General features: G+C 38.8%; 1 protein-coding gene across 1 annotated transcript in view; it reads left to right on the plus strand.

Moving 5' to 3' along the window:
• The window catches only part of DHRSX (dehydrogenase/reductase X-linked), a 161,335-nt gene that overhangs the window by 95,083 nt on the left and 53,826 nt on the right, over positions 1-12,426 (plus strand). The window contains exon 5 of the mRNA XM_062514947.1: positions 6,679-6,780. Coding sequence (XP_062370931.1) covers positions 6,679-6,780 — 102 coding nt within the window. The remainder of the gene's footprint in view (positions 1-6,678; positions 6,781-12,426) is intronic.

The following is a 12,426-nucleotide window of genomic DNA, read 5'->3' on the forward strand; positions in this document are numbered from 1 at the left end:
CGCTATTTTGATCTGTGCCACTGCACTCGCGCACTTTGCCAGATGGATGTCTTCCATTTGTCTTCTTCTTCAGTGGTATATCACAGGCATCAGCTTGAACAGTAAATCTGCTCTAGAGTTACTCATGCTTTATTATTTCTGCTAATAGTCTGTGAAAGATCAGTGGTCTGATAAAGGGCCACAAAATTATTCAGGCTAATAAAAGACAGAGAATAATACTGGGGAGAACTTATAAAATGCCCAGCAGGCTTTCGTCCAAGGTCACATGTTTATAATAATTTGAAGGACTAGGAGTCCAAATTCTGCAAATTGTTACCATAACCATAACTGGAATTAAGCTTCGACCAGTGTCATGGGTAGGATTGTACACACTAGGATTTTCTGCGTGTTAATCAATTTAATGTTTTACTCCTGTGAATCTTGGCTGCTAATGAAGAATGGAGGAAATTATACAGTGCTTGTGGTGTAGAGGCCAGAGAGGTCATCAAGTGCATGGAGGAGACACTGTGCTTGATGCATTTTTGTTGGCTGCCTCTCGTTATGCTCAATATGCAGTTGGTTGGTACATGCCTTATTTACCTGAAGGATTTTGTTTGGTTTTGTTTACTGAGAAGTCCTTTTAAAGTTAGCATTTTATGGTCCTGAATAGCATGCAGTGTTCTGTCATCATGCGTGTCTGAGCAGAGCTTGTATCACAGCCCTTGTGTAAGCCCCAGACAATGAAGGAAAATTCCGTTAACGGGAGCTGTGTTTTGTAGATGGGGACTCTGTGTGCTGCTGCACATACCCAGCTGGCAGAATGATAAACCACAAGTTTGTGTTAGCAGTGTAGAACTGCTTTTGCATTTTCCACTCACAGCAAGGACAGTGTGATGAAAAAAAGGCAAGCAGACTCCAGTCAGTACTGCTTTATATCCTCTCTTCGCAGCTCATGCTCTTTCTTTCCTGAGGTTTGCTCCACTTCATTTTCACCTACCACCATGCTGACAGACCTTCCCTAGCTCTGCAGTGCAACACCTAGTAGATGGTAGGTTTTTGACTCAGGTCCTTTCTGATAAACATCTCCATTGCACCGTGCAGGTTCTCAGAATCATGCTCAGTTGTTTAAGAGCAGGACAGCATTTCTTCTTGTTGCTGTGCAGATGCCCAAGTATAACTGCTTTGTGGAGAAACCAGAATGCAATGTACCTGTGAGATGCTTTTTTGAGCATCAATACCTGACTACTGAACACCATTTTTTGTTATCTCGTCTAGGAAGTATTTCTTGTTCCTTGCTGAAGAAGTAACTCTTCCTTCTGCTGTCTTCAGACACTGGATAGATGGGTGGCAAGTAGAAACAGGCAAAGCAATCCTTCCTGTAGTCCTCAGCTCCCCTCAGTTCTGGGCAGTCTTGTAGCTTTCCTTAGAAAGTATCCCCTGCATTTGTTTTTAACACAAAGTTATTGAAAGCATAACCGAAAACTGCTGTGGCATAAGTACTAAAAGCAAGCAGACTTTGACTTCTGATTTCTGCTGAAGCAGAGCTGCAGCTATCCATAAAATTTCAACATGGTGAGTTAGAGCTGAATGCATAAAAAGTGGTAGTTAGTGGGTGGCTTCTTCTCATCTTAATCTGATCTAAACCAAGCCTAAGTGGTGTAGTCTTTGAGGGAACCAAAACAATGCATTTTCCTGTGTTCAGATGCTCAGTAAACATCTCAAAAGTTACAGTCCCTGATCATTCACTGAAATATCTGTCCATTCTTTTTTGCTTCTGAATTTGCCTTCATACCAGACTGAAGTTCCCATTTCATGCTTTCTATGCCCTGTAATACAAACACAGAGGAAATGTGCAGTCACAGTCTACTGTGCTGGTGTGGAAAGCAGAGGAGGGGAATTCTGGATGTGAAGAAAGTATGGTAGTAGTGTGAAGAAGCAGGCAGACAGAAATGGGGAAGCTGACCCTGAAGGGGAAGCTCAGGGAAGTGTGAGTGCTCAGGGGCTGTATCAGGCTTTCCTAATGCTGGGCCTCCTCCTGGATTTTGTGGGGCTCATGGTGTCAGAAAGCTCTCCAGGAGCTTCCAGATGCCAGTCATTCAGGCTCTCTCATTTTAGTTGTCATGACCAAGCAAGTGGAGGGTGTAAAATGCAGGAGCAGGCACTGCACAGTATGTGTGCTCAGCAGTGTCACACGTGCAGCCCGTGTGGCTTTGTGGGGTCTGTATGGGACTCCTGAGGTGCAGCCAGAAAACATTGTGCTGACTTCCCTGTGGCTGAAAATTGCTGCACCAGGCAGATACTTGTTTGAAAGAAAGCAATTAGGGAAAGCAGCAATTGTAGCACCACAATATACATATCTATTCTTATGAGGTTAATAGCGTAAGTAACTCTGGCTGTCTTTTGGGAAATTTTACTCCTGTTGTATTTCAATACCTAATAACTCTCTGACAACTGAGTCATCAAATTATGATAAAATAATAGAAAATTTTAAGAGTGAAAATTTTAGTCAGTGTCTGACAATTATGGATGTGCTTGAATTCATTGGAAACATTATTTAGATAAGAACATGGGATACATCCAGTAGAAGAAAGAAATATGGGCATGTCTGTCACTACAGAAGTACCTGAAAGCAAACAGTACAGGAAAAGGAGAGATAAAATGGGGTAGAGTTAGAAATTTGAATATCTCAGTAGCATTAGCTGCAGATTTTCTGTATGGAGCATCTACTCTCCATTTTTGTACTTAATAGCATACAGAAAATGAAAATAACTAGGTAGTTTTGGAAACTTATTACATTATCAAACTCTAAAGCAGAAAGGCCACCATTGTGGTAAAAGACAAGAATTTTGGCATGTTTGTTTTCTTGTTAATGTACATATTTTTGCTCATACCTATCCTATATGGAAAAACATTGCCATTCTCATTTCCATGAAGTAATTCAAGTTACATTCCTAGTTCACAATCCAGTTTGGTCATTGGCTCACATCATTAATCACTGGTCTTTATTAACTAAGGCATCTAAAAAATTGCCATGCTTAGTACATTTGTGCGCGCTTCAAAATATTCTAAACACTTATCATTGTTCTTAGCTTCTAAATTTGCAATTCTTCATTACACTGATAAAAAAAAAATCACCATGGGATGAAGAGGAAACTCAGTTTCTGCTCAAGGCCCTGAGTCAGCACATGACTTGGAGCCACATTTTGGCACAGTTTCCCAAAGGGAACCATGTCTTGATCAGCTGAGCCAGTGAATCCTCCTCCCTGGCAAAGATCTGCCATGCACGACTGAGCACCAATAAGGACTCTGGCCACTCGTGTTTCTGCCCTGTGAGCAGAATGAAAAATTTGGGGGTTGATTTGTTTGTTTGTTTTCCTTTCCAAAGCATGTTCCGATTTTTTGGTGGCTAGTGCTTTACAAATACAGAGAATTATGACATGCTTCCCAAGTAAACAAGTAAATAAGTTTATTAATGATAGCCTTGGCCCAGTGTGCCATTAGTCTGGGCACTGCACAGTCATATTGAAGGACAGCATTTGTTGTGCAGAACTGCAAAATTAAGGGAGGGGAGATCAGACAGCTGCAGAAAAAAGTTAATTATCAGGAAGGATGAGACTGTGTTGGTCAGGCTAAAAAGCCTTGGCACACGTTATCTAACCACCATTCTTGTTGGCAATGAAAGGTCAGATAAGGGAAGAGGTTAAAATTTAGCTTAGTTGATGTCCTCAGAGGTCTGTTTTTCTTGCATATGTGGCAGCAGTCAAGTCAATAATATTGTCAGAATCTATACTGGTGATGAAGAAGTGTTGGAGCCATCACTGTGCCACAAAATACCACAGCTGATGAAGGCCTAATGCCTCCTGTACCAAGATAAATATTTTTGTATTGAAAGTGACTCCTCCACTGGCAGTGTGACTGCCTCCTAAGAAGTGGATCATACTTTCCTAATCTCTTACTTGATGAGCTGCCTAATGAAGTAGAACAACAGCAGAGTCAGCATAAAGCTTCATCTAGGCCTTCACTCCACTCATTGTTGCACTAATTATTAATAATTTATTATGATCAGGTTTTGGATATCTGAGCAATTACAGAGCCATTCATGTGGTTTTGTACAGTGGCTAGGCTGCAGGAGGAATGGCCTGAGCAACTCTCTTCATTGACACAAGTTAAAAACTTCTACATTTCCTTACCATCTCCAGGTGCAGGGCTTCAGTGAAATTAAAGAAAATTGCTGAGCACCTAAAGGTCTGCAGAGAGATCAAGAAATTGTCCACTTGTATTCATGGGACAATGCTGTTGAAATGGAATGAACTTTAGAGCCACTTTAAAAAAATGTATTTATGCTATCTTTGCACTGGAATCTAAGCATTCTTGTTTGTTTTTTTGTTTGTATTGGAAAAGGACATAGAATAATTTATACAAATTTATTAAGACAATTTCAAAGGACTAATACTGTCTAGATTCCAAATATATAGGGATTATTAAAGCCTCATACTAAGGAAACTAAAGAAACTGTTATTCTGGGGAGGAAATAAACAACAGTTGTGAATATATTTTTATTTATCTTCTTGTTGTGCCTGCAGACCTTCCTAATCTCTTGTTGTACTGACATGCTATAAAGAGGCATTGTAGCTCGGAGCCTTGGTAGGGACAGGATGAACATCCCTGATAGATCAGGGAAGAGACTAAGAGGAAAGGTCTCTTATTACAGCCTGTGCTGGAGCCTATTTATCCATTAGTTTAATCCTCCTGTCAGAAAGGCATTTTTGAAGAACTGTATCTCTTTAATTTCCCCTTCTTTCAAAGGCTGATCCTTTCATGAGAAGAGATGGGGGAACCCATGTGCAAGGAAAGGGATGGTTGCTCCTTTCTGTGGAGCACAGGGCAGCAGCCCTGGGGCCAGGAGGAGGGAGGGTAGCAGGGAGGAGAGAAAACATGGTGAGCCTCTGAAACCCCAGTCCTTTGATGTGGTCGCCAAAACCATCCTGGAGACTGAGCATCTGTGCTGAGGTTGCCACAGCTTGGGAAACCTAGGAGCTCATTGGAACGAAACAGGACAGTAAGGGCTCACCCTGCAAGGACACACTGAACAGGGGGAGATGCTTTGTACAGCCTTTGCCTTTCTTTCTGATGCATCTAGTCACAGAAGCTCACTCAGTATTTTTTTACTTTCTCAGTTTGAAACACCTTTTGCTGTTCCTTGGAAAATTCACTTTAATGGAGGAGGTTCAAGCAAATCCACCTCAGAGCCCTAGTGTCTTGGCAGGGTGGAATTGAAAACAGTTGGCTGACTTGGGTTCCCACAGTGACAAGTATAAAACCAGAAGAGAGATTAGTATCTGTGGTAGAGCATCATATTTTCTTCCTTAAAGCATAGCTAATGCTGAAACAAACCAAAAGCCTGGCACGCAATATATACTTTTTTAAAGGCTAAAACAGTTTGACAAGGTCATAATTTCCTTTCTTTTTCCCCTTTGCAGAGCTTCTAAAGAATTTGGATTGTTTGTGTGGGGACAGCTACTGCTGTTGGCAGGGGGGCACTACTTCTTTTCACTTCATAACTCTGGTCATAGCTTCATGCAAGACAAGGCAATCAATGAGGCAGTGCTGTGAGAGCCTGGAGTTGAAATCTGAACAACTGCAGCAGAATTTTAAGACCTGATGGGTTTAAAGCTGCTAGGGATTAAAGTATTTTTTTTATTTATTTATTTTGACTAATTAATTTTGTAGCATTCTAGTGCAGATCAATGGTTGATTAATGCTTTGGACAAAAGGACGCTTGTTTGACATGTGTTTTATTGTAAATAAAGACATACTGGTATCAAGTACCTTTGGAGACACTGACACCCTGCCCCTTGAGCAATCTTGTTGGTGCAGATTGCCAGCCCCCCTGCCCCTGCCACCCTGCCCTTTGGCTGACATCAGCAGCATAGGCAGGATGCCACCCGCAATATTCACGTGGGGTATGTTCCTCTCAAATCACACTGCCATTGCCAAAGACAAGGGTCTCTGTGGATGTGCCTCTTGCCCACATTTAAATGGCAGTTTTGTGGTGGGTTGCTGCTCCCAGGTGACCAGGACACCAAATGTCCCTGGATGCCCACAGGAGCCACAGCATTACTTATAATGCTCTGTGTGCTTTTAGTGATCAGTGGAGTTGCTGTGTTCAAGGTGTGCTGCTTCTCATCTCTCCTACTGGCAATAAAGCTTTGTTTCATAAGCTATTCCAAACACAGGTACTCAACAGATAATCTGGGAAAAAACAAAGGGCAGCATATTTGCATCAGAAACAAAGGAAAACTTTTGGTGTCTGATGTGCCTTCTCCTCTCCCCGTTTGATTTCCGGCTGCTGTGTCCTGATCATCTCAGTGCTGCAGCACTGTAGCTTCTCTTCCTAAATAGTACCAGTAGTAAGAACAGTAGGGCTGCTGCATATTTGCTTCGTTTGATGCCCTCATCACCTCCTTTCCCCATATTCACTCTGTGAAGAATCAATACTTTAAAAATAGAAAGGAAGGGAGGAAGGAGAAAGAAAGAACCCGAGACCAGCTTCACCCATGATTTTGAAGTCTGTTTTCTTTTGAAAACTTTTACTTTACTAGTGACGTTATCACAGGAGTCCTCGTTGATGTCTATGTGTTTTATATCATTGTAACTGACTTAATTCTATCTTTGTTTTTATCTTTTCTTCTCTCCCAGTGGAGTTTTTATACTGTGATTTGGCTTCTATGAAGTCTATACGGCAATTTGTGCAGCAGTTTAGAGCAAAGAATTGTCCACTCCATGTCTTGGTGAATAATGGTGAGTTCTGTTTTTTTCTTCACATATCTGCAAGGGAAGATGTGTCAAATGGAGGTCTCATCTATCAATTCACATTTCTAATAGATTATCTGAACCATACAGCAGATTACTATGTGGTTGCATTAACTGGCATGCTTTTCTAGAGTTAAATTGCATTTTTTGAGAGATTATCAGGTGAGCAGTCTGAACACTTCAATGCCACACCTGCTCATGTTGTTATTGCAAGTCTGGTTCTTTGCTGTGATTTTTTTTATCTCTCCAGCACTAAAAAGAATGTGAATATACAAGAATCTGAGCATGTCTAAGAAAAATAAGAAAGGAAAGAGAAGCAGTACTTCATTACAGTAGAAAAATCTGTCTTTTCGCCTTCATTTACTTTCTCTCCCATTATGATTTTCCCTGTATAAACACTTCTTTACTGTGGGTGGCTGATGAGCTGGGCTGGGAGTTTAATCCACTTTAAATATAATCTGGCAAATTATCCAGCAATCTCAGAGAAGTCACTGCATAGATGCAGGTGCTACTGGAAAGCTGTTCATAAAGCTGCATCCTCAGTGGTCAGAGCACAAATTAAAAGGACAATATTTACCTTGCATTTATACAATTATCAAATGAATCTCATTATTCTTATGGATTTTAGCTTTTTTATACACATACTTACTATCTAATTTTGTATTACGACCACAGTATTTTTGGAACACAGCCTGTGCACTAATTTTCTTCCAGAAACCATGCATGCTCTGCATGAACTATCCTAAAGGGGAATTTTCACCTGTCTATTTAACTAGGGGAAAAACCCACCAGCAACAATTTTGGCTTGTTGATGTTTGCTGATGTTATATGCTGCTGTTCTTGTTTTCCAAACTATTTTCATATGTTTTTATTAAGATATCCCAGAGAACATTTTCTGTTTTCCTGTGTACACTTCAATCCTACTGAGAGCAAGCATGCTGTAAATAAATGGCTTTGTTATATTCATTGATGCCTTAAAGAGCTCTCAGTAACACAAGTAAATACTGCAATAAAAATTCAAATGTTTTTTTTGCTGATAGATATAAAATATTTTTTAAATGTTTAGTTAAGAGTTCATTTATCTTTGATTAGTCAAAAAAGCCTACCATTATTATTTTAATCATGCAATAATTAGAGGTGGATATTTAAGGTTATAGTTATCGTTAATTAGTGGATATTTAAGCCTAGCTACAAAGTCTTCCCAGATTTACTTCTAAACACACAGAGTCAAAACTGTTACACAGATAGGAACAGCACTATTTGAAGAAACATTTTATGGAAAAAGAGGTTTTTAATTCTGTGCACCCATCAGGCATCCTCTGCCCTGCACTAGTTTTCAGCATGAGCAAAGCCAGCACTGTCAGCAGGGGCTTGGAGGCCAGTTGGGGGAAAAAGGATGAAGCTGAAGCAACTGGGAAGCCCTCTGGAATACAGGATTTTTTTTTTTTTTCTGCTCTAGCTGCTGCTGAATTGGGTTGGATGAAAATTAAATGTGTCTTCTTATGCAAGAAACAAAGTTGTATGAAAATGGTTCTCCTGATGTTCCTAAAATGTTACAAGACCAAAGAGTGTAACCCAAAATTTCTTTTAACAAAGGAGGTCGAGGGTAAAATTTGCCTGCTTCAGTCTATGTATTTGTGACTTGCAAGAAAGCTATTTGATTTCACTTATGCTTTTTTACCAAATACAGTTGGCAAGAGAAATCTGTTTGAGAAAATCCTTTCAGAATCTACAATGAAATGCATGGTCCAAGTCAGTTTTTTGCCTTAACAGAGTCATGTCCAAAGCACAGAAAGAATCCCATAGAATTAGTTTAGTCTCTGGCTATTACCTGGCAATGATTCCACTTTTGAATGTTCTTTCCCACATCTTCTTATTCGGTTTTTTTTTTTTTTAATGGTCCTTTTAATTTGGTTTTGTAAATAATCTGTAGCATTTAGATTTGTTATCATGGGAAACCCACTTTCATGAGTAACTTTTGTTTCATCGTGAAAGCCCAAATTTTTCCTTGCTACATAAGAGAAAAATGAGCAGACCTAATAGAGGAAAAATTGCCTGATGCAAAAACCACCAGTACTGAGCACAATCAAGACAAATGCTCACACTTGGGCTATTTGGTTGGCTTTTCTTTTTCCCTTTCTCTTCCTCTTTCCTCCTTTTTTCTTTTCTTTTTTTTTTTTCTATTTTTTTTTTTCATTGCACTAAGGAGGATGATTCAGTCCATCATGGACTGCAGAGCAGGAAGAACTACTTTCTCAAAATCCTCATCACAGTTGCCACAGGTTCCACTACCTTTCCCATAGGTTTGGAAAATCAGACTTTGTATGTGTCCCATGACTTCTGGATTGAACTATCAGCAAGCTAGTAAAAATTTTTTATTTCTGTCTTCATGGGACCAAGCATTTTATTATCAGGGCTGTACTCTTCTGTTACATTTAGTGTAAAAATGAAACAACTGTTACACTGAATATTCTGCGCTATGTACTAGTATTATTTAATTGCTTAAATCTAAATCTTTTAAATTGATTGATATAATCATGTGTATATGTTAGTGAATTTTCCACATACTATCTCCATGGATATGTATCCCATATATATGTGAAAGTGTATGATATTGGTTGAGGACTTGTGCAAACCTGTCAAAAACCAAAACATTTGAAGATGACTTGATAAAAGTTCCAACATTTTACAAGAATACAAGGTGTGAAAATAATATTGAAATATTTTTAAAGACAAGGGATTGAATGTGAATTATTGTACTAAATAAATAACAAATACTACATGTCTGACCTATGATTGTTATGGAATACAGCCGTTTTTAAGGTCACTAGTGTTTTGTTTTTTTTTAAAGTATCTTGATAACGTGCTGTCTATTTCTTACCTAACTCAAGGATTTAGTTGGAAATTAAATTAATACTAAAGTCCTGAGTTTCAAAGTATTCTCCTAGAGTTAAACATCCAGGTCCCACAGTAATCATGTGAAGGTTTAGGTATCCAGCTAAGTGGAGATTGGTGCACTAGTCACCTCCTCTTTTTGTTATAGCTTATTTTAGCATGTACATTTAACTTTCTAATTTCTAATTTAAAAGGAAAAATTTGGTTGAATGCACACATTATTTCAGCTGACAAATAAGGGCCTGTTTTTCCATTACTATGCTTTCTGCATCAGTAATGTGCATGCTCAGCTCTTGGTTTTTAAAATAAACAAAACATATTAAAAATGCAAATATTATTAGAGTATTATATAAACTTTTTTTTTTATAATGTGCTAGTGCTAAAAAGAGAAAAATGCTATGACATAGAAAGCAAATTCAGTTTCTGTAGAAAACAAGAACTAAGCTAAATGGTTGAACTGTGAGCCCCAGAAAGAGAGATGCAGCACAAGCAGTGCAGAATGCTTAATCTTACAGAAGGTCAGAAGAATGTGTCTTCTAGTCTACTAATTAGCAATTGGGTGCTAATTTTTAGTTTTGTTTTGGAAAGAACTGTGTCTCTGTACAGCTGAAAAGCATTTAGCAAATTACAGCATGCACACTAGTGTTAATTATTTAATACATTCCTAAAAATGGCATTGCTGTTAAAATGCATTAGAAACTCTGCTGTTTTCTTGTGGTTGAAAAGGAGATAGATGCTAAAACACTTTGTAAAATTCCAAAATTTCAGTAGTCACTGTTTCATGCCAGAGATGTTTTTTCTTTTTTTCTAACCTTGAGGGCAGTAATTTTCTCTGTGTGCTAGAACTGTTCCTCAGCACATTTTAGTTAATGTTTTTGCTTGTTTACAGTACTTAATGATTTTAGAATCAACAGAACCACCACCAAAATCACCAAACAAGATATTTAGTGACACCAGAATACCTCTGGATGCCACTGTCTAGCTCATTAACATTGAAGTGACAATTTGGAGATTTCAGGCTATTATTAGCCTATTGCAGTCAGATTACAGTTAATATATTTCAGGTTGAAACCTATCTAAGGCAATTTAATATCAATACTCCTGAACCGTTAGCTAATTCAGATGATCATATTTGGTACTTCATGGATCATCTGAAAAATTATCAGCCTCTTGATAGAATGAATAAGTCTGTATAAACTTACCTTTTCAGTTCTGGAGCACATTAAAAGCTGTATCAGTAGCTGAGTATGTGAAATATATATATTTCCTTGTGTTATCTACACACAATCCAACCATGTGCAGGTCAGCCATAATCCTTTGCCAGGAGTCCTTTGAATAGTTCCATGGATGCTGTCATGGTTGATTGTCTACAACAGTTGATCACAAATTATTCTTGTGTTTGAGTATTTGCAGGATCAGGTCAGAAGAAGAAGAAATTTGAGGGCTGGGAACAAGGCAATGTATCAAATGCAAACAATTCTATTCCTACTTACCTACTTGCAGGTCATATTTATAAGATTAATTTACTAATAGTTAAATTGTTTGAAATTATCACAGTGGGATCTATGAAAAGATCCTGTCCCACTGGATTGGGACAGCTCCCTTGCCTGTAGCAGCTGCAGGCTACACTGGCTGTTCTGATGAAAAGGAAAGAAACCTCAGAGATGTGGAAATTCACTGGAGAAGGCCTTGAGGGAAAGTTTGTGAGGAGGGCTGCTGTTACTTCAGTGAAACTTGGATTTAATTGAAATTAATGCTTCACCTCCAGCCACATAGGAAAGCTGTGGTGAATTGAGGGTATGATATCTCATTAAAGGTCTTCCAGTGTCTTGCTTACATCTCATTTCATCTTTATCCTTCCTCGAAGACAAATTAGAGCAATACCCAAGCAAAGCTGTGATGGAAAAGTTATAGAGGGATAGGAACAAAGAGAGAAGGGGATGGGCAAAATAGCAAATAGCCTTTACCTGTATGTAATGGATGATAAGTACCGGATACCATGGAAGAGCTGAGCATCTGGGAGATGGTTTTACCTGGAAAGTTAATTTGAGGTGGTGGAGAGATTGGCTTACACATGATCTTCTGTATATGGTGGGAAAAAATGGGAAGATTCATAAGGACCTTAAGATGGGGTATTAACATGTGCTAAAATAAGAATAAATTCCCAGAGCCATATTTTTTTCATGAAGTTCAGCACATGGCAGGTGCCATCTTCTCAGGTTTTTCAAAAGAAATAATCTTTTAAGAGAGCTGACTGTGGGGAGGCTGGCTGCTCACACACTGCTCTTCACAGGTATTAGGTGCCTTGGGTACTGTGAGTAACTTGTCTGGGCACGTGTCAGAGCACCATGACACTGCTAACAGTATCCAGCCTGGCTCGTTCAGAGAAAATGAGGGTTGTGCCATGCCCACATTTATCTGGCATTTGGACTTTGAGCAGCAGTTGTCACCTAGAGATTTTATTATACTTGGATAGCACTTTTATCTGCCAAAATTATATTTATCTTATAAGAAGATGTCAGATTTCCTATAAAAGGTTTTATTTTTTTTTATTGGAAGAACTAATAAGTTAGAGGAGTGACCTTAGACTCTTCTGGCTTTCAAAGAGTAAGGATTTCATTCATGAAAATCCTGACTTTTGTTTGATATTATCTCTATCTTTCTGATTATTTCCAAAACTTTTTCTCTGTCTGTGGTATCAAACACTTTATGAAAGGGGAAATATCTCAGGCTCCACAT

Source organism: Cinclus cinclus, chromosome 2 (assembly GCF_963662255.1).
Source record: "Cinclus cinclus chromosome 2, bCinCin1.1, whole genome shotgun sequence".
NCBI classification, from domain to species: Eukaryota; Metazoa; Chordata; class Aves; order Passeriformes; family Cinclidae; genus Cinclus; species Cinclus cinclus.